General features: G+C 48.4%; 1 protein-coding gene across 23 annotated transcripts in view; it reads left to right on the forward strand.

Annotated features, from left to right (window-relative positions):
* Positions 1–25,306, forward strand: part of SLC9A8 (solute carrier family 9 member A8) — an 82,080-nt gene that overhangs the window by 51,727 nt on the left and 5,047 nt on the right. For 13 of the 23 annotated variants that reach the window (XR_006689926.2, XR_012419538.1, XM_074005530.1 and 10 more), the window contains 6 exons: positions 770–875; positions 12,753–12,869; positions 16,090–16,172; positions 19,361–19,472; positions 22,250–22,470; positions 24,980–25,126. Coding sequence is in view for 16 of the 23 variants with exons in the window: in XM_074005530.1 (XP_073861631.1) it covers positions 770–875; positions 12,753–12,869; positions 16,090–16,172; positions 19,361–19,472; positions 22,250–22,470; positions 24,980–25,126 (786 nt within the window). In the remaining 7 variants the exon portion in view is untranslated. Of the gene's footprint in view, positions 1–758; positions 876–10,035; positions 10,172–12,752; positions 12,870–16,089; positions 16,173–19,360; positions 22,054–22,249; positions 22,471–24,020; positions 24,220–24,979; positions 25,127–25,306 lie in introns of all 23 variants that reach the window. The other 10 variants (XR_006689927.2, XR_012419539.1, XM_065523286.1 and 7 more) reach the window with 6 other exon arrangements.

A 25,306-nucleotide genomic window follows, 5' to 3' on the forward strand; every position in this document is an offset into this window, starting at 1 on the left:
CTAGAAGTCTAAAGGCTCTATTGAGTTGGCTGACAGCTTCTCATATTGTACCAATAAACAGAATGGAAAAGAAAATTTTCATTTCAGTATTTTCCTCTATATCTTTTTCTTTAAAAAAAAAAAAAAAGTATCTATCAAAATGAAGTGGAGCAAATGGGTACTGTGAGCTCTAGTATAGGCGTTGTGAATGATACTTCAATATATACAAGGCTCTCTCCTTTTACAGGGGCATGAGTTTGGAAATCTCCAGGAATAGGAAAGACTGTGCTTCAACAGGGCCTGGAACCCCAGTTAGAACAGCAATTCACACTAGTTGTCTTTGACTCAAAACTGATGGGGAAAGCAAGATGGGTAGCATTAGTGATCTCATCTGATGTTGTTGGAGGAGTCGGGGTGATATGGCCCTGGGAGGAACCTGGCAGAGTGAACTGACCTTGGTGTGTCTGCAGCTCCAGCTTCATGCCATGGCCCAGCACATCCCCAGCCCTCTAAGTCAGCATTTTTAAATGAGTTGACTTAGGTTGATTTTCATCTTCCACCACCATTTATCTCCGGAATTTACATTTCTTAGTGTTTTGTTTCTTATAGCAACAGCCTCCCTACAAAGGAAAAAAATCCATAATGACAAATTTTCATCTGTAACCTTGGGACGTTCCAAAATCTTCTGTACCTGTTTACTTCATATATTTGGAAAGCAGCAGTTTTGTGACTTCTCCACATCTCCCATCAACTCTCCCTCGATTCTCCTTCCTTGACAGTTGTCATTTACGTGCTGAAGCATATTGACTTGAGGAAAACACCTTCCTTGGAGTTTGGCATGATGATCATTTTTGCTTATCTGCCTTATGGGCTTGCAGAAGGAATCTCACTCTCAGGTAAGTGACAGAGAGCCTGAAAGTGCTGTGGTGATGGCATTTTGTCCTGCCTGATGAAAGAGGCTTTGTCAGTTGGGTCACCTTTAGTCACAAGAGACAGTCACAACTCAGAAGAGCTTAAGTGATAAAGGGAATCTATTGGCTTCCTAGACACACATCTGGATTTAGGTCTGCCTGGATCCAGTAGCTCAAACAGTCACATTGGTGTCACAGTCACATTTTCTCTTAACCTGCCTTCTCTTATTTAGCCCATCAGTCCTATGAGGCTCCCTCAGAGGAGGGTAGCCTGTGGGAGGGAGGTACTGTGAAGGTCCTTATTTTACTGATGAGAAAACTTGAGGTTGAGTGAAATTAAGTAAATTACTCAAGGTCACAGCTGGGATTGGTGGAACAACGATTCAAACTAGTTGTCTTTGAGTCAAGAACCAGTGCTTAGAACCCTCCTCTAATACAACTCCCTCCAAAACAGATCATCATGAAACCATGTACTCAGTGCTACATAGAGGGACAAGCAAAGTGCGGTGGTGACGTAATGTTGGGCGTTTTTGGACACACTTTACCAGTATTCAGTTTTTTTATGCTGCTACCGCCCATGTGGCGTAGGTACTAAGGTTGTCATTAGCCCAAAGCTGCACTGCACAGGCAGTGGTGGTAGTGAGATTGACAGCGGAGGCCCAGAGCCTTTTCCCTGCACCCCATTGGAGGAGGGCACACAGCTCCCAGCAGCAGGGACGACTCTGATGTGGCCCCAGAAGATGATACTCACCAGCTGGAGGAGGGGTGGCCACTTACAGAGTGATGTTCTTGGTAATGGTCACCTGGTAATCAGTCAGCAGCCCCTGTTGGCAAAGCTTGGCTTAGTTGGGCTTTCTGCCTACAAGTGGCAGTCAAGTTTGTGTCCCCAGCTTGTTACATTGTAAGGGTATTGACCTGAAAATGGAACATGACTCACTCCTGTTCCTGTGTGAGGGGGCAGCCAGGTGGGAAGGACTCTGCCCCGGAAGTCTGATCCCATCCTTTGAGTGAAGTCCCTTCAGAGGCCTTGTTCTGGAAATGAGGCACTATTGCAGGAATGTTTTGATCTGTGCCACAGGATGGCAGAGATTTTCTTTTTTATTAACTTTGTTGAGGTATAATTTACACACAATACATGGACCTGTTCTAAGTATATAATTCCATGAATTTTGGCAAATGTGGGCAGTCATAACTACCCCTACGGTCAAGGTGTGGCATATTCTTATCGATAGCCCAACGTGGCTCCCCTGTGCCCTTCTGCAGTCAATCCCCCTGCCTGTCCTGAGCCCTGGCACCCACTGATCTGCACTGTCATTGTAGTTTTGCCTTTTCCCGAATGTCATTTAAATGAAATCATGGGGTACATAGTCTTTTGTGTCTCCTCTCTTTCAGTTGTCATGTTTTTGAGAGACATCCATGTTTTTGCATGTGGCAGTAGTTTATCATTCTTATTGCACCACAGTTTGTTTGTCTGTTCACCATTTGAAGGACATTTGGGGTTTTCCAGATTTGGGCTAAGAACAGTTTGCATGTGTTTTCATTTTTCTTGGGTAAATACCTAGGATTAAGGCTGCTAGGTCATATGGTAAGTACATTTTTACTTTTTTAGAAACTGCCCAGTGTTTTTCGAAGTGACTGTATCATTTTACATTCCCATCAGAATGTATGAGAGAGTGCCAGTTGCTTCATATTGCCACCACACTTATTTTAATTTCAAAAAGTTTAGCTGTCCTGATAGGTGTGTAGCAACTGGATTTATATGTGCCTTGGTGTGGTTCTTTTTATATTCACCTTTGGTTCATTGAGCTGCTTGGGTTTATAGTTTATATGAGTTTATAGCTTTCATCAAATTTGGTAAGCTTTTGCCTATTTCTTTTTTTTTTTTTTTTTTTTTTTTTTTGACACGGAGTCTTGCTCTGTGCCCCAGGCTGGAGTGCAGTGGCGCAATCTCGGCTCACTGCAAGCTCCGCTCCCCCGGGTTCACGCCATTCTCCTGCCTCAGCCTCCCGAGTAGCTGGGACTACAGGCGCCCGCCACCTCGCCCGGCTAATTTTCTTGTATTTTTAGTAGAGACGGGGTTTCACCGTGTTAGCCAGGATGGTCTCAATCTCCTGACCTCATGATCCGCCTGTCTCGGCCTCCCAAAGTGCTGGGATTACAGGCTTGAGCCACTGCGCCCGGCCTGCCTATTTCTTTATAAACATTTTTTTGTTCCTCCTTCCTCTTCCCCTTGAGACTTCAATTTACGCATTATGAGAGGTAGCATGCTATTGGCCCACAATATGCTTTGCCTTTTTTTTTTTTTTCTGTCTTTTTTTCCCTATGTGCTTTATTTTGGTTATTTCCTTTTGCCGTGTCTTCAAAGTCACTGATCTTTTCTTCTGCCATGTGGAATCTCCTGCTAATCCTACCCAGTGTATTTCTCATTTACATATTCTGTAATTCATCTACAGAAGATCCCTTTGGGTTATTTTCATTTCTTGCATTTCTCTCTTGATATTCATGTTTTCTTCTATGTTCTGGAGCATATGAAACATTTCTAATTGCTGTTTTAATGTCCTTGTTTGCTGATTGCATCGTCTCTGTCAACTCTAGGTCTGTTTTGTTGTTGATTTTTCTCATGCTTATAGGTCACATCTTCTTGCACTTTGCTTGCTAGTAAGCTTTGATTGGATGTCAGTCATTGTGAACTTTATGTTGTTGAGTACAAGATTTTATTGCATTCCTTTATGGAGTTCTGGACTTTTTAAAAAATATATATATTTTTTGTTTTTTGTGTGTTATTTCTGGACTTTTCTTCTGGCATGTATCTAAGTCTCTTGGCATCAGTTTAATCCTTTTTGAGGCTTACATTTAAACTTTGTTAGGACTGGTGCACAGTAGCAGGGCCCTAACTAAGGTGTCTCAGGTATTGGGAGCTCTCTCCACTCTGGCTGGTGGGAATACAAATCCCAGCCCCATGTCAGCTTCTGGAATTGTTCCGTCTACTTCTTTTTAATGATTCTTTCCCCAGCCTCTTGTTTCATCCCACATATATACTGATCAGTATCAGTCAAAGACTCAAGAGGACTTTACAGTAGATGTCCAAGAGCTCTCTTTCTGTGCAGCTTCCCCGACTCAACAGGACAGCCTCTAAAGCCCCAGCCTCAGACCGCCAGCTCAGCCCCGACTCAACAGGACAGCCTCTAAAGCCCCAGCCTCAGACCACCAGCTCAGCCCCGACTCAACAGGACAGCCTCTAAATCCCCAGCCTCAGACCGCCAGCTCAGCCCCGACTCAACAGGACAGCCTCTAAAGCCCCAGCCTCAGACCGCCAGCTCAGCCCCGACTCAACAGGACAGCCTCTAAATCCCCAGCCTCAGCCTCAGACCGCCAGCTCAGCCCCGACTCAACAGGACAGCCCTCTAAAGCCCCAGCCTCAGACCGCCAGCTCAGCCCCGCCTCAACAGGACAGCCTCTAAAGCCCCAGCCTCAGACCGCCAGCTCAGCCCCGCCTCAACAGGACAGCCTCTAAAGCCCCAGCCTCAGACCGCCAGCTCAGCCCCGCCTCAACAGGACAGCCTCTAAAGCCCCAGCCTCAGACCGCCAGCTCAGCCCCGACTCAACAGGACAGCCCTCTAAAGCCCCAGCCTCAGACCGCCAGCTCAGCCCCGACTCAACAGGACAGCCCTCTAAAGCCCCAGCCTCAGACCGCCAGCTCAGCCCCGACTCAACAGGACAGCCCTCTAAAGCCCCAGCCTCAGACTGCCAGCTCAGCCCCGACTCAACAGGACAGAGCCCTCTAAAGCCCCAGCCTCAGACCGCCAGCTCAGCCCCGACTCAACAGGACAGCCTCTAAAGCCCCAGCCTCAGACTGCCAGCTCAGCCCCGACTCTACAGGACAGCCCTCTAAAGCCCCAGCCTCAGACCGCCAGCTCAGCCCCGACTCAACAGGACAGCCCTCTAAAGCCCCAGCCTCAGACCGCCAGCTCAGCAGGGGGCCTGGGGAAAGAGTGGCCGCCTTGCTTGTTTCCCTTCTGGCAGGAATCACAGTCCTACCCTATCTTTTGTCCCATGTCAGAAAAGAGTGTTGTTTCATATCTTGTATCAGGTTTTGTAGTTATGTAGAGCAGGACAGTGTTCTGTGTAGCAGTAATTTCTTCAGACACAAAGCGGAAGTCCCAGTGGTCTTTAGTGACTCAGTTGACAGAATTTTTCTACCCAGTCGCTATCTGCAGTCGCATGTGGGTGCTGCGTGAGCAGCACAAGGAGGAAGCAGAGTGGACTCGCCATTTTCAGGGTTTTGTTTTTCATCGCAAACCAGTTCACCAGGGTAATTCCATCCTGGTGTCCGCCATCAGGTTCCCTTTCTTGACTGAATGTTGGCACTTACAAAAAGGTTACCTGTGAGTCATTTGGCTCTAGCCTAGCTATTTTTTTTTTTTTTTGAGACGGAGTCTCGCTCTGTTGCCCAGGCTGGGGTGCAGTGGCCGGATCTCAGCTCACTGCAAGCTCCGCTTCCCAGATTTACGCCATTCTCCTGCCTCAGCCTCCCGAGTAGCTGGGACTATAGGCGCTCGCCACCTCGCCTGGCTAGTTTTTTGTATTTTTTTAGTAGAGACGGGGTTTCACCGTGTTAGCCAGGATGGTCTCGATCTCCTGACCTCGTGATCCGCCGTCTCGGCCTCCCAAAGTGCTGGGATTACAGGCTTGAGCCACTGCACCCGGCTAGCCTAGCTATTTTTACATCTATTTTTTTAAAATTGTTCCTCTACCCCCTTGAGATGATCACTAGGTACCTGTTGGCAAAGATGTGTTTCATGCATCTGTTTGGAATCTGTGATTAAAATCAGGGAGTGTTTTTCTTACCTTCTTTTCAGAGTGGCAGTGTTTCCTGTGGAGAGGGGTTTCGTTTCCTTAGGGACCTTGCTCCACACACAGCAGTGCCAGCCAGGAACACCAGATCTGCCTCTGGGTGAGGGAACCTGCCCTGCCCGTGCTTTGCCTTTTGGGTATTTGTCCCACAGGGTTTTCAGAGAGGGGCAGGATGGCCCTGTGTGGTGTGTGGCTGCTCTGCGCCGCACTGTGAAAGCACAGATGGAAAGCGTGGTGTTTCTGCTGTCTTCACCTTCCTTTGTGTGCTCCCCTTTTCCTGACTGTCACAAAGGACTGATCTCAAGTGGTTCCCAAGACTGTGGAGCAGGACATTCTCTTCCTAGGAAGTGGGAATTATTTATGTAAATCTACATGTAGGGAACACGGTTGTTAAGAACTGGAGCTGGATAACAGACAGACTTGGATTTGAATCCCAGCTCCACCTCTCATTGGCTGTGTAACCTCAGATTACAGACTTAACCACCTCATGCTCTACTTCCTCATCATAAAATAGACAAGTAAAAGGGCCAGCCTGACGCCTTTGCTGAGGACGAAGGGAGCAATGCAAGTGAGAGTCCTGATGGGGCATCTGTGCCACTACTGGGGTGGCCACAAGTCCTGGTTTGCCCTCTGTCTCAACATGATGAATTAATAATATCCCCTTCTATTCTAAAAAATTCCTGGTATCCACAGCAAATCAAATAGTCTCCCTATTACTCAGCAAACGTTAGCTATTCTCAGAATATTCATTCTAATTGTATCCATGTTAACTATTTTTGTTGTTCAGTCAAGCCAGTTTTGAGGGCCACTTTGGCCTCTGACACTAAAGATTCAAAGATGAATAGACCCTACTTAGGCAGAGTGGTTAGCAAACACTGGGCTTGGAGGGGATGGGACAGAGTGACATTGTCAGGGTGAGTCACAGAGGAGGGGACTTAGGGCTCGAAGGATGAGTTTGCAGGATTAATTATAACATAACTCTTTCTTTCTTTCTTTTTTTGAGATGGAGTTTTGCTCTGTAGCCCAGGCTGGAGTACAGTGGCGCCATCTCGGCTCACTGCAACCTCTGCCTCCCGGGTTCAGGCAGCTCTCTGCCTCAGCATCCCGAGTAGCTGGGATTACAGGCGCCCACCACCACACCTGGCTAATTTTTTTTTTTTTTTTCTGTATTTTTAGTAAAGATGGGGTTTCACCATTTGGCCAGGCTGATCTTGAAATCCTGACCTTGTGATCTACCCGCCTCGGCCTCCCAAAGTGCTGGGATTACAGGCATGAGCCACCACGCCCAGCCGACATAACGCTTTAAGATGTTGGCATGGGCCAGGTGCGGTGGCTTACACCTATAATCCCAGCACTTTGGGAGACCAAGGCAGGCGGATCACGTGGTCAAGAGATGGAGATCATCCTGGCTAACATGGTGAAACCCCATCTCTACTAAAAATACAAAAATTAACTGGGCATGGTGGCACGTGCGGTAGTCCCAGCTACTTGGGAGGCTGACACAGGAGAATCGCCTGAACCTGGGAAGCAGAGGTTGCAGTGAGCCGAGATCCCGCCACTGTACTCCAGCCTGGGTGACAGAGTGAGACTCCATCTCAAAAAAAAAGATACTGGCATGAAGTTGGCCAAAGATAGAATGTATGGTGCAGTGCTCTTATGCACAGATATCTAAGGAATTCCACTGCAGCACTGCTTGGGAGAGAAAAATTGGAAGAGGCCGGGCGCGGTGGCTCAAGCCTGTAATCCCAGCACTTTGGGAGGCCGAGGCGGGTGGATCACGAGGTCAGGAGATCGAGACTATCCTGGCTAACATGGTGAAACCCCGTCTCTACTAAAAATACAAAAAACTAGCCGGGCGTGGTGGCGGGCGCCTGTAGTCTCAGCTACTTGGGAGGCTGAGGCGGGAGAATGGCGTGAACCCGGGAGGCGGAGCTTGCAGTGAGCCGAGATCAGGCCACTGCACTCCAGCCTGGGAGACACAGCGAGACTCCGTCTCAAAAAAAAAAAAAAAAAAAGAAAAATTGGAAGGAACTCTATGTTCATCAGTAATGGAAAAGATCAAATTCCAGTCCATGTGCACTATGGAATCCTGTGCAGCCTCTTAAAAAATGAACTTGACCTGTCTGTACTGCCATGGGAAGAATTTGACATATTGTTAAATTCTTTAAGTTGAAAAATCAATCTCTCACCCATTCAAGAAATATTTATTAAATGTCCACCCTATGCTGAGAACTATCCTTGCTGTTGGGGCTACATTTATAAACACCTCAAGATCAGTTTCCTTTTCCTGCAGAAGAAAGCCAGAATTTAAGCAAACCCATAAGACAATTCCAGGTGGCAAGAAATTACAAGAAGAAAAATTAAAGACAGAGAGTGGCACGCGGTAGAGAATGGATTGGGAGCTCAGGCAATCAGGGAGGTGTCTCCTGGAGGTGGCACTGGAGCTCAGACCTGTGTGGTGAGAGGAACCAGCCCAGGGACGCTCTAGGGAAGGAGGGTTTTGGCAGCAGAAACTGCAGGAGCCACGGGTCTGAAGATAGATGTGCGGGAGTGTGGCATGCTCCAGGAAGAGAAGGAAGACCAGTGTGGCCAGGACACTGCCTCACAGGTTCTGTAGGCCTGAAAAGGAGCTGGGGTTCTAGTATATGCACCAAGAAAAGAGAGTTGGAAGCCCTTGAAAAGAAATTGCTCTGCTGGTATAGGCACTATATATGTGATAGGATCCTGTTTATTACTTTATTTTTATTTTATTTTAATGTTATTTTTTGAGACAGGATCATGCTCTGTTGCCCAGGCTGGAGTGCAGTGGCACAATCATGGCTTACTGCAGCCTTGACCTCCCCAGGTTTAGGTGATCCTTCCACCTCAGCCTCCTGAGTAGCTGGGTCCATAGGCACGTGCCACCACACCCGACTAGTTTTGTAATTTTTGTAGAGACAGAGCCTCACTCTGTTGTTCAGGCTGGTCTCAAACTCCTGGGCTCAAGCAGTCCACCCACCTTGGCCTCCCAAAGTCCTGAGATTACAAGTATGAGTCACCGTGCCCAGCCTGTTACTTTAAAGATAAACTTTATAATCACATGGTGAAAGAACTGGCAGTCTGCGTGTTGAAGTGTTAATAGTAGTTAAGAGTAGTTACCTCTGAGCGGGCAGTGTGAATAGAGATTCTCTTTTACTCTATACCTCAGTGAGTCTGAATGTTTTATGGCAAAATATGTTTATTATTGAGTAATTAACATAGCATACTCATTATGGTTTCACTCAGCCCTCAAGAAGTATGTCATATTTTACACACAGTAAGGCACAGTACAGTGGAAATTGTACCATGATACCTTTTCACTGCCTTTTGGATTTGAATCCCATACTGTCTTCCTTTATTACATCTGAAACAGTGGATGTAACCATAAACAGAAGTAGATTTCCTCTCTCCCTTTCTTCTTTTCTGCCATTCTTCCTTCAGGAGGCTGAATGCTTTTGCTGCATTATCTGCTTGCTTAAATGATTTTGCCTTCTTAAAGGAGATTCTTCCATAAGTGTATTTTTAAAAATACCGTGCCTTTTACCTCACTTAAAAATGTTAGCCTGGTTTGCACGAACCCCCCTTTTGTGTTTCTATAGTCTGCTCCAGTGGCTGCAGACGAGGGTGGTGTGGGTGGTGGAGAGTCCCCTTAGCTTCTGGAGGGCATATGAAGCAGATACTTGAGCCATCCCTCTGGCTTTTGTGCCTGCTGCTGACCTTCTTTCCTTTTGCCTAGAACTCAAGGTGCCCTGACCCCACACTAGCCCAGGGTAAAGCCCTCTGGGATTGTCCAGATGGCCCCATGCCAACAGTGGGTCAAGTGCATAGGTGGCAGCTGTGGTCCAGACTCAGCCCCCAGACAGGGCTTACTTATCCATGCAGAAAAATCCAAAATGTTTGAATTTGGTGACGTCCTTAAAGATGGAGATTTCCTGTAGGGAAAACCAGCGGGAAGACTGGTCCATGTTAGATCCTCAATCCCACAGGGCTACCGTCGGCCTTTGTAGCCAGGCTGAGCCAAGACTGTGCCTGTAATCCCAGCTACTTGGGAGGTTGAGACAGGAGAATTGCTTGAACCCGGGAGGCGGAAGTTGCAGTGAGCTGAGATTGTGCCACTGCACTCCAGCCTGGGCAACAAGAGTGAAACTCCATCTCAAAGAAAAACAACAGCAGCAAAAACAATCTTGAGCTCCAAAGAGCCCTAAAGGAGCAGGTAAAGAAGTCTCCTACCCTCTCATTTTCCTTTGCCCACCATGTCTGGTGTGTCTTACAGGAAGCATGGCTGGAATCTCACTGTAGGGGAAAATGAAGAGCGAAGGCACTTGCTGTTTCCTAAAGGGGTTAGGAGATCAAATGTCCAGCTCCTGCTGTCACTCAGCCAGCCCACACCTGCTGGGAAATACAGAAAAGTAGGTTTCCTATATTTTGTAGGGTATTGTGTTACAGTAAGCTTAGCAGTTGACATGTCTGTAATACAGTGCTCTGTGATTTTTTTTGTTTTTTTTTTTTGAGACAGAGTCTCACTCTGTCGCCCAGGCTGGAGTGCAGTGGCACGATCTCGGCTCATGCAACCTCCGCTCCTCCAAATTTAAGCAGTTCTCTGCCTCAGCCTCTGGAGTAGCTGGGATTACAGGCATGTGCCACCATGCCCGGTTAATTTTTGTATTTTTAGTAGAGACGGGGTTTCACCATCTTGGCCAGGCTGGTCTTGAACTCCTGACCTCATGATCCACCTGCCTCAGCCTCCCAAAGTGCTGGGATTACAGGCATCAGCCACCACGCCCGGCCAATTTTCACCCTTTTATACATGGAAAGTTTGCCAGATAAGCCCTATTTCCACAAAATGGCAGAAGTGAATTAAAACTTTGCTTATGAAGTTTGACTTGCAATTAGTATATCTTGGCAGCTTATTTGATGACTTTTTAAGACAATCTCAGCTTCCTTACATGAAATACAGACCCCTTTCCTGCTGCCTACACAGGGAGATGCTGAGAAGAGAACTGTGAGTGCCGCAGGAGTGACTGAGGGCAGCGGACAAATGTCGAGGCTCGAATCCTGCATAAGCACAGAAGGTTGTAGACACCCTGGTGCAGGGCTCTGAAGAAAAGATGCATTACCTTTTTAAATGACAGTAGTTCAGGATTATGGGAAAATTCAAAGTTAAGGAAAAGTATTTTAAAAATCCATCAAAATCCACATTTGGCCAGGTGAGGTGACTCACACCTATAATCCCAGCACTTTGGGAGGCCGATGCAGGTTGGATTGCTTGAGCTCAGGAATTTGAGACCAGCCTGGGCAACATAGTGAAACCCATCTCTACAAAAACACAAAAAATTAGCCGGGCGTGGTGGTATGTGCCTGTGGTCCCAGCTACTTAGGAGGCTGAGGTGGGAGGATTGCTTGAGCCCAGAAGCCGGAGGTTGCAGTGAGCTGATACCACGCCATTGCACTCCAGCCTGGGCGACAAAGCGAAACCCTGTCTCAAAAAAAAAAAAAAAAGAGGCCGGGTGCGGTGGCTCATGCCTGTAATCCCAGCATGTTGGGAGGCTAAGGCAGGTAGATCACCTGAAGTCAGGAGTTCGAGACCAGCCTGACCAACATGGAGAAACCTCATCTCTACTAAAAATACAAAAATAAGCTGGGCCTGGTGGTGGATGCCTGTAATCCCAGCTACTTGGGAGGCTGAAGCAGGAGAATCGCTTGAACCCAGGAGGTGGAGGTTGCAGTGAGTCGAGTTCATGCCATTGCACTCCAGCCTGGGCAGCAAGAGTGAGGCTCCGTTTCAAAAAAAAAAAAAAAAAAAAGAATCCACACATTATCCTTACGCAGATTCTTAGGCTCCTTTCTGCCCCCCCAGAGTGGTTTGCTTGCTTGCACTCCTTATATAGTCATCCCTCAGCATCTGTGGAGGATCAGCTCTAGGACTCCCCACATATAGAAAATTCATAGGTGCTCAAGCTCCTTATGCAAAACGGTGCAGTTGGCCAGGCACGGTGGGCTCACACCTGTAATCCCAGCACTTCGGGAGGCCAAGGCGGGCAGATCACCCGAGGTCAGGAGTTCGAGACCAGCCTGGCCAACATGGTGAAACTTTATTTCTACTAAAAAGTAGTTGTCCCTTGGCCGGGCGCGGTGGCTCAAGCCTGTAATCCCAGCACTTTGGGAGGCCGAGATGGGCGGATCACGAGGTCAGGAGATCGAGACCATCCTGGCTAACACGGTGAAACCCTGTCTCTACTAAGAAATACAAAAAATAGCCGGGCGAGGTGGCAGCGCCTGTAGTCCCAGCTACTCGGGAGGCTGAGGCCAGAGAATGGCGTGAACCCGGGAGGCGGAGCTTGCAGTGAGCTGAGATCCGGCCACTGCACTCCAGCCTGGGCTACAGAGCGAGACTCCGTCTCAAAAAAAAAAAAAAAAAAAGTAGTTGTCCCAACTACTCAGGAGGCTGAGGCAGGAGGATCACATAAACCTGGGAGGCAGAGGTTGCGGTGAGCCAAGATCGCACTATTGCCCTCCAGCCTGGGTGACAAGAGCAAAACTCTGTCTCAAAAAAAAAAAAAAAAAAAAAAGTTGGGGGCAGTGCAGTGGGCCCTCGATAGCCACAGGTTCCACATCTGCCAGTGCTATCCCTGGATGTCAGTGATAGTCCATACCTTTTTAGCTCTGGTACTGTGAAGGGGACTTCATGTGGCTTATTTTCACTCACCCTCCTAACAGTTCTGTGAGTGGCTACTATTAGTCCCACTGTACAGAAGTGAAAACTGAGGCTCTGAGTAATGTGGCTCAAGGTCACCCAGCTAGTAATGAGGCTGCCAGAGTGAAGGGACCCATGGCATTTTTTCTGAAGCCTGTGGGAGGCTTCAGGTATTAGTTTATTTTCCTTTTTCTTAAATCCTCTAATGCTTTAGGCCCCAGGGCCTTGCAGGCATTGTGAGATCTGAGTTGGGGATCACACGGCAGTGCTTTCTGTTCTGTTCTTTCCCTGTCTAGGCATCATGGCCATCCTGTTCTCAGGCATTGTGATGTCCCACTACACGCACCATAACCTCTCCCCAGTCACCCAGATCCTCATGCAGCAGACCCTCCGCACCGTGGCCTTCTTGTGTGGTGAGTTCTGCGTCTGTGTGGCCATGCACAGGCCCACCCAGAGCTGATCTTTCTTCCTTACCCTGTTTTAGAGTCAGTTGAGACTTTCCTTGGCAGCAGGGCAGCAGCTCCTCAGAGCCAGATCCCGTACTCGCTTATCTTTTGTTTGTTCCTCTGGCTTTGAAATTTCATAAAGTAAACCAAACACCTAATAAATGAACATCTGGTGCCTACGATTTAAAGACCAAAAATAGTGAGAACCAATTATGAACATTTGAGACATGAATTTTTAATGTATTAATGTGACATTTCCAAAAATGTAGTCTTTGGAAATAATATTAATGATGGTTAGATGAAAATGGCTCCATAGTGAAGCAAGGCGTGGGGCTCACGCCTGTAATCCCAACTGTTTGGGAGGCTGAGAGGATCACTTGAGCCCAGCAGTTCGAGGCTGCAGTGGGCTATGATCTTCAACAAAAAAAAAGAAAGATAGAAAAAGATAAATTTTGTAGTCAAGAGTTTAGGAAATCCTGGTTAAATAAAATTTAACATTTATGAATTGCCAGACTTTTCAGCAAATGTGCATTGTAAAATCCTTAACGGGGGATATAGTTACAGAATTTTCCAAACTTGTCCACAGAATCTTTTATTCACAGAGCAGCCTGAGGGACGTCACTCGGGGACAGTTTGCAGTAGAGGTGTCATTTGTTGGGCTGGGATAAACCATGATGGCTTTGTCTTTAAGCAGTTTGTTCGAGCTTATTTTCCCCACGCTCAGACATACCCATGTATCTCCCCACCAACTTTATACTTGGAAGTGGTTGGAGTCGGGGAACAACTCTCACCATGTCTCTCTAAGCTGGCCCCCAAGTGGCTCCTGCCCTAGTTGTCATCATCAAAGTCACTCCTGGCATTTTGGGGGATTTGTCTCTCTCTTTTTTTTTTGAGACGGAGTCTCGCTCTGTCGCTCAGGCTGGCGTGCAGTGGCGCGATCTCGGCTCACTGCAAGCTCCGCCTCCCGGTTTCACGCCATTCTCTCACTCAGCCTCCCCAGTAGCTAGGACTACAGGTGCCCGTCACCACACCCGGCTAATTTTGTTTTTTGTATTTTTAGTATAGATGGGGTTTCACCGTGTTAGCCAGGATGGTCTTGATCTCCTGACCTTGTGATCCACCTGCCTCAGCCTCCCAAAGTGCTGGGATTACAGGCAAGAGCCACCACGCCCAGTCATTTGTCTCATTTTTAATTGCTACTTCCACACTGTTAGCATGCTAGAAGGCAGGGGCAGGCCAGGCAGAAACTTAGCAGATAAGGAGGCTCAGGTGAGGAGTAGTCACGTGACTTGCCCATGGTCTCATGGCCAAGAAGTGGGTATGCAGGCCAGGTCTCTTTATTCCTGGGCCAGTTCTCTCTATTCCTGGGCCAGGTCTCTCTCTTCCTGGGCCAGAGGGTATTATTTGTACAGCACCTCTCTCAGAAAGTGAGACTACAGATTCTGACTCTGACCCTCCCAGTTAAAGACACATAAAGCAAATCATCCATCCAAAAAGATTCTGGTTTTTACCCAGCAGACTGGCAAATGTTAAGCTTGATAATACCCACTTCTGGCCTTGGTGTGTGGAAAACAGGCCTACTGGAATCTTTTCTGGAGAGTCATTTGCCATGTCTGTCTGAATTTAAAAGGCACGTACTCTTTGGCCCAACAGTTCAACCGTGTGGAATTTAGCCTGTACTGGGGTGTTTGCTGAACCTCTCAGAAATAGAAACAATCTAAATATCCATCCATAGAGGATTGGTCATTAGAAAAATTGTCAAATTTTGACAGTTTGTCAAGTGTGACTGAAAGACCGTCAGATACTCTGCAGATAAACATGATCCCACCCAGGGAAGAGGATAAACACGATTCTGCCTGCTGGCTGAACACTGTCACTAGCAAGGGTCCCAACTGTGGCAAAGTGGCAAAAATTCAGAGCAAATGACTGCGACGCCACATGACAAATGTGAAGGGGCTTTGGTTAACCATGATATATCCAGACCTTGGAGTTGATGCTGCCAGGAAAAAGCATCCACTAGATCTGAATGTCTTCTAAATGTGCTCATTTGGAAAGATCACACAATATTAGATAAGAAAAAATTTCAAAGAGAGGAGGGTGGGTAAACTCTCCAGCTTGTGGACTTGTTTTAAACTTGGGTACCATTCAAAGGAAAAACATTGTTAGAATGTAAAACAGCCTTGCTCTTTATGATCAGCTATTTTAAAATACAGTTTTAGACCAGGCGCAGTGGCTCACGCTTGTAATCCCAGCACTTTGGGAGGCCCAGGTGTGCGGATCACAAGGTCAGGAGTTCGAGACCAGCCTGGCCAACACAGTGAAACCCTGTCTCTACTAAAAAAAAAAAAAAAATTATCTGGGTGTGGTGGCGGGCACCTACAGTCCCAGCTACTCGGGAGGCTGAGGCAGGAGAATTGCTTGAACCCGGGAGGTGGAGGTTGTAGTGAGCCGAGATCATGCCACTGTACTCCAGCCTGGGAGAGAGAGTGAGACTCTGTCTCTAAAAAATATATATATACAGTTTTAATCTCTTTAGTCGTTATGCTATTCTGAGGGACATCACAGTTTAAGCAGAGAGCCTAGTGTGAGAAATTTATAAGGTGCTTTTTCTTAAAATATACAAGTTTGTGTGACAGAGAGTAAATATTGGGCTCTTTTTGGCTTGCAGAGTGGAGCCAAGAGTTAGCAATGAGTCTCACTCTGCAAATCCTGCTGGGTGTGAGCTGTGTTCTAAACCTTGTGGCAAGGTTAAATATATTAAGCTAATCATGTGGAAGTTAACTAAAGACCCCTTCACGTTTGTCATGTGGCGTCGCAGTCATTTGCTCTGAATTTTGGCCACGTTGCCACAGTTGGGACCCTAGCTAGTGACAGTGTTCAGCAGATCGGCAGATTCATGTGTTTCCATCTTCCCTGGGCGGGATTGCGTTTATTTGCAGAAGTATTTGACAGTTGACTCATTACATTAAGAGATTTCTGAATACCAGGGACATATTGCTTATATAGTAGAAAAGAATAAGAGAATTTAAGCACAAGTTTGGCCAAGATATTGGCTGCAGGGTTTTCAAGAAAATAAGGAAAGTGTTGTATTGGATTCTGCCTGTGAATGTTTGCTTGCTTAACAGTTTAGTACCATATTGGAATGAAATCATTGGGGTTGAATAATCCATTCTTTGGTTTGTTTCAGAAACATGTGTGTTTGCATTTCTTGGCCTGTCCATTTTTAGTTTTCCTCACAAGTTTGAAATTTCCTTTGTCATCTGGTGCATAGTAAGTATTTTCCTTGTTTTTTTATTTAATTACTTATTTGTAGATCAATAAACACATGTTCCGGATTCGTTTATGTAACTGTTAACTGTTCAAAGTCAACAGCTACATAGACAGTCTTTTGTTTAAAGTTTCTTTTGTTAAAAAAAAAAAAATCACAAACATACACCAAGGGGGCAGGGGTAGAATTAAGTGAATAAATATCCCCAGCAAGGACTTTTTTAAGGTTTTTTGTTTTTTTGTTTTCTGAGATGGAGTCTCACTCTGTCGCCCAGACTGGAGTGCAGTAGTGCGATCTCAGCTCACTGCAACCTCCACCTCCCAGGTTCAAGTGATTCTCCTGCCTCAGCCTCCCAAGTAGCTGGGATTACAGGCACACATCACCATGCCCGGCTAATTTTTGTATTTTTAGTAGACATGGGGTTTCATCATACTGGTCAGACTGGTCTTGAACTCCTGACCTCATGATCTACCTGCCTCAGCCTCCCAAAGTGCTGGGATTACAGGCATGAGCCACCGCGCTCAGTCTTGTTTTTTAAGATTTTTAATGGCCTTGAATATTATGGTCTTTAAATAAAAGTACAGGTTTGTAGGTTTTTGTGTGAGGAGGTAAAAGCAGATTTCAAAATTGAATATGTAATTGATCATAACCATGTAAAACTATTATGCACAGAAAAAAAGAAAGTATGTAAAGAAAATGTAGCCACATGTTCACAGTGGTTATAGAGCTGGGATTTCTTTCTCTTTCCTAATTTTTCTGGATAGTTTATTATGTACTTCTTACTGCAGTTTTCTTCAAATTTGTCTATTTATATTTGTCTGTTTATAAGATAGTCTGCCTGCAACCTGGGTACTTCCACCTGTCACTCAGCAAGAGCTCATTGCTCTTGGTCACTGTTATTCGTCCTCCAAACTCAGGTTTCAGGGCAAAAAAAAAGCAGCAAAAGTAGCAAAAGTCCTTTACAGAAAGTATAATAGCCTAGGCTGGACGCAGTGGCTCACACCTGTAATCTCAGCACTTTGGGAGGCCGAGGCTGGTGGATCATGAGGTCAGGAGTTCGAAACCAGCCTGGCCAACATGGTGAAACCCTGTCTCTACTAAAAATGCAAAATTAGCTGGGCGTGGTGGTCTGCGCCTGTAATTCCACCTACTCGGGGGACTGAGGCAGGAGAATTGCTTGAACGCGGGAGGTGGAGGTTGCAGTGCAGTGAGCCGAGACCTCGCCATTTGCACCCCAGCCTGGGCAAAAAGAGCGAAACTCCGTCTCAAAAAAAAGTATAATAGCCTTTAGTGTGGCCACTGGATAAAAGGGGACACATTTAATCAAACCTGAAACACCAGTGTAGGCATGGAAGATTGGATTTCAGTGGGTGAAACAGGGAGGTGACTATTTCAGCCACAGGTTGGGAGGAAAATGAGAGGATGCCCTGGGGTGACAACTCAGTTTTCTCTAAGCAGTTAGGCCCAGGCTGGCCCTGCAGCTAGTGGAGATGGCCTGTGCTGTGATGGGTTACAGTTCCTACCCTGTAAGCTCCGCTTAGTGGTCAAGAGCATGGGCTTTGGGGTCTGAACCAGATTTGAGGCTTGAATCCATTACTTCCTGCCTTGTCAACTTGGACCAATTACTTCATCTCTCTATACCTCAGTTCCTTTGCCTATAAACTGGAGATAATAATACCTACTTTATAAGACCTTTGCAGGGATTTAAATTTAGCAGGATAATGCATGTAAAATGATCAGCATGTTGTCTGGCATAGAAATGTTTGATGATTGGAAACATTTACTCTTGACCAGGCATGGTGGCTCACACCTATTATCCCAGCACTTTGGGAGTCTGAGGCGGGCAGATTACTTGAGGTCAGGAGTTTGAGACCAGCCTGGCCAACTTGGCGAAACCCAGTCTCTACTAAAAATACAAAAATCAGCTGGGCATGGTAGCACACACCTGTAATCCCAGCTACTAGGGAGACTGAGGCAGGACAATTGCTTGAACCTGGGGGCCAGATGTTGCAGTAAGCCAAGATCGCACCACAGCACTCCATCTCAAAAAAAAAAAAAAAAAAAATACTGTAAAATTCATGCTTGTTAAAGGAATAAACTGAAAGCCTAAAGAATGTGCTGTATATGTCTGTGTCATCCTTTTCAAGTAATTATGGTAAGAACCAAAATGAAGAAAATGAAAGTAAAGTAATAAATGTCCTAAGAATCCACTTGGATAAGATTTAAACTTTAGGCTGGGTGCAGTGACTCACACCTGTAATCCTAGCACTTTGGGAGGCAAAGGAAGGATGATTGCTTGAGACCAGGAGTTTGAGACCAGCCTGGGCAACATAGCAAGACCTCATCTTTAACTAAAAAGTTTAAAAAATTAGCCAGGCATGGTGGTGCATGCCTGTAGTTCTAGCTACTTGGGAGGTTAAGGTGGGAGGATCACTTGAGCCCAGGAGGTTGAGGTTGCATTGAGCCACAATCGCGCCACTGTACTCCAGCATGGGAGACAGAGCGAGACCTTGTCTCAAAAAAAAAAAAACAAACAACACAAGATGTGAACTTTACATAAAGCTGTACTTTGCCAAGACTAACATGCCTTTGGAGTTGGAGAGGAACCAAAAGCCACAGCAAGAAGCTGGCCAGCTAAGCCGGGGCATATGGCCTCCTTGTAGACCCTACCTCTGCATTCCTCTTGCTCAGACAGCAGTGTTTCCACGCATGGGTAGGTCCTTCACAGCTGCCCTCCTTTCCCTGAGGGAGAGGCAGAAACACCTTGTCTGTCCCCTTGGGGCTGGAATGATCAATGCAGGCCTGTCCCAAGGAGGAGCGCCTTTGGAGTCAGGTTTTCCTTAAACTAATCTGTGAATACTTCTGTACAGCCTCTTGGCATTCAGTTTTGTTCTGCTGTCATTACTAATGCCCTTCCTGATACCTCGTCGGTTCTCTTTTCTGGCTACTGAGAAAGGTAACGTACAAAGCTTTATCCTTTCCTAGATGCATAGAATCCCGCAGCTCCGGCAGCACGCCCATGCTGGGTCTCTCACGAGCATGGTGTTGCTCGTGTCTTTTGTGGCTGAGGGGAATGAGGGGAATGCTGCATTTGTACTGGATGTGTTACACAGTCTGCAACAGCTTCAAGAAGCTTCAGCGTGAAGAGCCAGATGTTTTCACCTAAGACTTAGTTTGTTGCTATCAACAGGTGCTTGTACTATTTGGCAGAGCGGTAAACATTTTCCCTCTTTCCTACCTCCTGAATTTCTTCCGGGATCATAAAATCACACCGAAGATGATGTTCATCATGTGGTTTAGTGGTAAGTCAAATCTTGAATAAATGGAGTGGGGAAATACCTGTTAAAAGCACGCCCCACACAGAGAGAGCCATGGTTCTCTGCCAGCGCCCTTGGCAAAGCCACAAGTAATCAATACTCCCGTCTAATGGCACCTACTGCAACCAAGATGGTGCCCCTCACCATGGTGCTATGAAGTGGGCGAGGCTAGGTTGGAAGAGGGCAAAGGACATGCCCAGGGTCACGTGACCACTGGAGGCAGAGCCGGGATTTCTGCCACTCTACCCTGGACAGGACAGTGCAGTCCAGGACGCAGCTGGGCGTGGCTCAGTGCCTCCCTGTGGGTTTTCTAGGCTGAAGTAATAATGGACTCAAGGTAGAAAAGGTGAAAGTTGAAACTGTTTCATACCTTATGTTAGTTTTGGATATTTTTCCTTTAAGTCACAAAGTTCTGGTAGTTTAATTTGAATGTTTCAGTTGCTATTTAATCGCTTTTTAAAGGATGGAAATGATTTCATAAATCTTTGCTTCTAAAGAACTGGATCCATAGGCATCCTTAAATTTATTTTTGAGCAATACATACTGTTCTTTATGCTTTCTTGCTTAAATATTATAATTAAAGTATTTTCCGTGTGGGTTGAGTTATAGCAACATACTTTATAATGTTCTTTATCCAAAGGCATATCTGCAAGTTTGTCTCAGATTTCTCTTCTTTCTAAAGGCCATGTTTAAAAATGTATATGTTTCATATATATGTACGTATATGTCTATGTATGTATACATATATATATGGTGAGAAAAACTCATTTTTTTCCTAATCTCTTTTTCTAGTGAGGCAAACTACTTTGTAAAGTGGTTGCAGAAGTGTGTCAGAGGTTTTTGAAGTGATGTGAGCTATTTGGGAAGGGGGGCATGAGGATGAGAGAGCGTTACAGGGAAGGTTGGAGTGTATTTGAAATGGCGGGGGCTGTCAGCTCCTGTTCTCTCCCAGGCTCCCTGGGCTCTTGCTCCGTGGGTTTCCATCCAGGCTTTCCTGGATCTTCAACGAGGGGCACCGAACAAGCGTCTGCTTCCGGCCCCTCCTATCATCATTTAAGCAATCAGAGCTTCTCCTTCCTACAAAACACCAGGAACTTCAGCCAGAGTTCCTCCTCACGTCCCCCGCCGCTGCATCCACGCCTCTTTCGCCATGGCCAGACCCCTGCGAGTGAGCCATGCTCGCTTATTTTCCCCACTTCTTCACCGTCCACAGGGCAGGAATTGGCCTTGGCAGGTCACCAGTGACCTCCCGCAGCCAGACCTGGAGGGGAGGGATCCGCCCCCATCCTAGTCCACCTCCTTCCCACCGCCCCTGCCTCTGATGAGGACCGTTTCACCCTCTTCCCCGGCCTCTGGGGCAAGCTCCTCCTTTCTCCTCTTTGGTGTCTCCTTGGGCTTGTCCCCCTTCACTAACCCCTCAAATAGCAGCTTCTTCAGGAGTTGGCCCCAGCCCCGCTTCTGTTTGTGTGTTCTGCACTTCACTGAGTGTGCTCACGCATCCACTGGCCTTCACTTCCACCTAGTCCAAAGCTGTTCCCGCAAACCCAGACCTCCCTCTGGGATCCATACTCCTGTTTCCAGCTGCCTGTTTGGATGCCATGGAGATGCCGCCATCCCTATGCCTTTGCATCTCCCTTGCCCAAGAAATCTTTGAATTGCCCCATGGCCTGGCTAGCTGGTACTAAGCACTTGCTGGGTACATACCCTGTTAAAGCACATGACATGTGCCATGCCACTGAACCCTCTGGCCCGTGACAGGTTTAGAGAGGCTGAGAGTCCTTCGTCCTTGCCATGTCTCTGTATTATGTGCCCTTTGCTCTTGCCCTGCCATCTCCCCATCTGGGTCTGGCCTGCAGCAGTCTGGCTGTCCTACCCCCTGGTGATGTGAGCCTCCCTGCCTTCCTGTCTGGGGCAGGTCCTGGTGCTGTCTACACCCCACCCTCCCACCTTCTCTTCCAGGTACCATTTCACAACCCTCATTTGCTGTGTCTCCTCCCAGCTGCTCTAGGAGCTCCCCAAGGGTGGGGCTAGGACTGCCTGTCCCCTCAGTACGGCGCCAAGGAAGCCAGGAAGCTTCTAAGAGAGGAAAGTGCTGTTTCCCAGCTCAGTCCATGCCCCTCAGTTGTTTCCTAGTAGCCTCACAGGGGACCAGCCAGCCTCATTACCACCTAAGCAGCCCACAGCCCCATCAGTGCCACCAGGGGCCTCCACAGGGGCAGCATCTCGAGATAGGAGGGGTACTGGACACACTGCATCCTGTGCTGTTGTGGGTATTAGATGAGTGGCCCTGGGTGGGCCATGCTGCTCTTGGCCTCCATCCCTCATCTGTGTGTTGTGGACAAGAGTATCGCTGCTCGGTAAGGATTCCTGTGAAGATCCAGTGATGCTTTACACGCTGAACACCTGCCCGGGCCTGGCGCACACACAGGAAGGGCTCAGCCCACAGCAGCTGTCCTGCAGTTTCCAGGACACGAGCGTCAGGCTTGATAAGTCCTCCTGCACCCACACCTGGGGCTCTGTAGCTGGGGCAGGCCACCTCATTTGATCTGCCCAAGTGGGCATGGAGGTGAGTCTGTGGTCCCCACATCTCTGCCACCTGCTCTTTACACCCCAAAGCCTCACAGGGCGAGCACACGCCCTTTAGCAGGGCCATTAGAATAATCGGCTGGTCGCAGTGTTGGGCTGGTGGATTTCCAGGGAAGCCAGCCCATGAAGCTGCTGCCTCCTCACTGTGTCCTCTCATGCTGTTTGCTGTCCCCCAGGCCTGCGGGGGGCCATCCCCTATGCCCTGAGCCTGCACCTGGACCTGGAGCCCATGGAGAAGCGACAGCTCATCGGCACCACCACCATCGTCATTGTGCTCTTCACCATCCTGCTGCTGGGCGGCAGCACCATGCCCCTCATTCGCCTCATGGACATCGAGGACGCCAAGGCACGCCGCAGGAACAAGAAGGACGTCAACCTCAGCAAGACGGAGAAGATGGTCAGTATCACGCACCTGCGGGGTGGGGCAGGGGGCTGGCCTGCTGCACAGCTGATGGTCCCCACTGTCAGGAAATGGGGAGATGAGCCTTGCTTTGAGGACGCCCACCTCCACACACACGCACACACACCGGTCCCCCACTGAGAAGGAGGTGACAGAACTTGAGTTCTGAAGCATGGCTCTTGTTGCGGGGGTGTCTGGCAACTTTGTGACCTGCCGCAGCCAGGGAAGCTGTGGGCGACCCCATCTGCTCCCTCTCTGAAGCTCCATAGGGCACCACAGGAGTCTGGGCCTATGCCACTCTCCTAGCAGTGCCTCTGCCCTGCCAGCAGCTGAGACACCTGTCAGGGCCCAGGTTTGAGGGTTTCAAAATCCCATCATTCCCCAGTATGGTTTTACTAAAAACCACCTGTTAGGGGCCCGAGGAGGGGAGGACGGCTTGTGGTGGCTGTGAGGGCCGTGAGGGGTACTCCCCCAAGGACAGACATGGTGTGGGGTTGGAGGTACCCAGGCCCCAGCTGTAGGGAGAGCTGAGGCTCTGCAGCCTGCCCACCTCTTCTTCCTACAAGCCGCTGCCCCTGCCACCAAGCTGCCTTCCTGCCCTGTCTTCACCCTCAGGACCTCTATGCAAAGCTAGGCCCTCTGACCAAAGCAGAGGCTGCTGTAGGCTCCAGCCCAGAGCATCCCCTGCCAATCGTGCATTTCTGGACATGCATCTCTTTCTAGTTTCCATATGCTAGGCCTCAGTAACTTTAATCAGTCATCAGAGGCCCAGGAGTCCTCACGTAGCCATCCACGGCTAACATTGGAGTCAGGGCTGGCAAGACCATGGCCTCCAGTCTCCAAACTGGGCCCCTCAGCCAGTGCAGTGCTGCTGGGAGGAAAGTTCCAGATGGCTGTGAGGCCTGGCTCTGCAGAACTTCCATCACACTAAGAGGCCCTTTGCCCCCAACCCCTATCTACCAACTTTTTTGGTTTTCACAAAAGCTCTAGCTTAGGTCTTTCTGGGTATCAGAATTGGTGGGGGGTTGCTACACACAGGCTGCTGGGTCTGTTACCAGCATCTCATAGGTCTGGCATGGGGTCCGAAAGAATTTGTGTTTCTTCTTTATTTCCGAGACAGGGTCTCACTCTGTTGCATAGGCTGAAGTGCAGTGGCGCGATCGTGGCCACCCACTGCAGCCCGGACCTCCTGGGCTCAAGCGATCCTCTCACCTCAGCCTCTGGAGTAGCTGGGACTCCAGACAGGCGTGACCCCACCCAGCTAATTTTTTTCTTATTTTTAGTAGAGACAGGGTCTCACTATGTGGCCCAGGCTAAGAATTTGCGTTTCTAACAAGTTGCCAGGTAGTACTGCTGCAGCCAATCCTGTGAACACGCTTGGCGAAGCACAGCACTAGCAGAAACAGGACAGCTCCTCTGAGGATGAACCGCTGAGTTTCTGGAATGTTTTCTGTGGCAGTCAGTGTGCTTGCATTTTCCTTGGACTATCTCAGATTGTCCCAATAGCCTGCATGGAAACTGGTGCTTTCATTATACCCATTTTGCAGATGAGAATGCTGAGGCACCAAGAGAATCAGATCAGACAGCTGCGGGCAGACTCCCAAGCCTGCGTTCTTCACCACCACACTGATCAGCAGTCCTCAAAATGGGGTCCCCAGACTAGCAGCATCACTGGAAACCTGTTAGATCTGCAGATTCCCAAGCCCACTCAGATCTACTGAATTAGCACCTCTGCAGGTGGCTCCGGTGGGCTCCGTATTTTGTGGTTTCACAAGCCCCCCAGGTAGATTCTAATACAGACCAGTGTTTGACAACCACTGCTTCACAGCATCTAAATGCCCTCCCCTCCCCTGCCGTCATCTCCCCTCCCTGCTCCTGCCCCGCACCCATCTCCCCCCCCACCCCCGCCACCACCTGCACCTGTGGCCCCACCAAGGCTCCTGCAGCAGAACGGGCACTGCACTCAGAGCCTGTCTGCTTTGCTCCTGCCTCTTCACCTCTGGCCCTCCCCTCCACATGGGGCCCTTTTCTCATCCCTCTCCAATGCCTACAGGATGTGTCCCTCTCCCCTCTCCTCTCCTGACTTGATTGGCAAAAGCCTGTCCATGGTGGAGTCCTAGCTAATAGACCCACAGGCAAAGACACAAAAAGCCTCCCTGTGCAATTTGCTGCTAATGAAAAGCCCAGAACAGCAGTTCCGGTCCTGGTTGCATGATAGAATCACCCAAAAAGCTTGAAAAGCTTAAAAACCAAGCCCCAGCCCAGGCCCAGTCCTTCTGTTTTAGCTGTCCTAGGTGGGGTCCTGGGCATCCATTGTGCCCTGAGGGACCTTCCTGCCTCCCTGCGGGCTCCCAGGAGGCCGTCTGCTGCCCATCGTCACCCTGCACTGATGATCAAGTGGAGTTAGGATTGGGGACACTGGCGGCCTGGGTGGTGTGGGGGCTTCCAGAGGTGCCCCCGATGGTGCCTGCTGATGGCCGTCGGGCCGCCTTTCTTCCCTGCTCAGGGCAACACTGTGGAGTCGGAGCACCTGTCGGAGCTCACGGAGGAGGAGTACGAGGCCCACTACATCAGGCGGCAGGACCTCAAAGGCTTCATGTGGCTGGACGCCAAGTACCTAAACCCCTTCTTCACTCGGAGGCTGACGCAGGAGGTGGGATACCGGCCAGGCCACACTTTCTGGGGGTCCCTTGCCTGCCTCCTTCAGGACCTGCGGTGGCCCAGGGTGGGGTGGAGGAAGAGTGGGGAGGCAGAAAGTCTCACATGGGCCCGCCAGGCTGCTGCCTCCTGATCTGCAGGCTGGACATGCTTGTGGAACTCGGCATCTGCTGTT

This window comes from Macaca fascicularis, chromosome 10 (genome assembly GCF_037993035.2).
Source record: "Macaca fascicularis isolate 582-1 chromosome 10, T2T-MFA8v1.1".
In the NCBI taxonomy this organism is placed as follows: domain Eukaryota; kingdom Metazoa; phylum Chordata; class Mammalia; order Primates; family Cercopithecidae; genus Macaca; species Macaca fascicularis.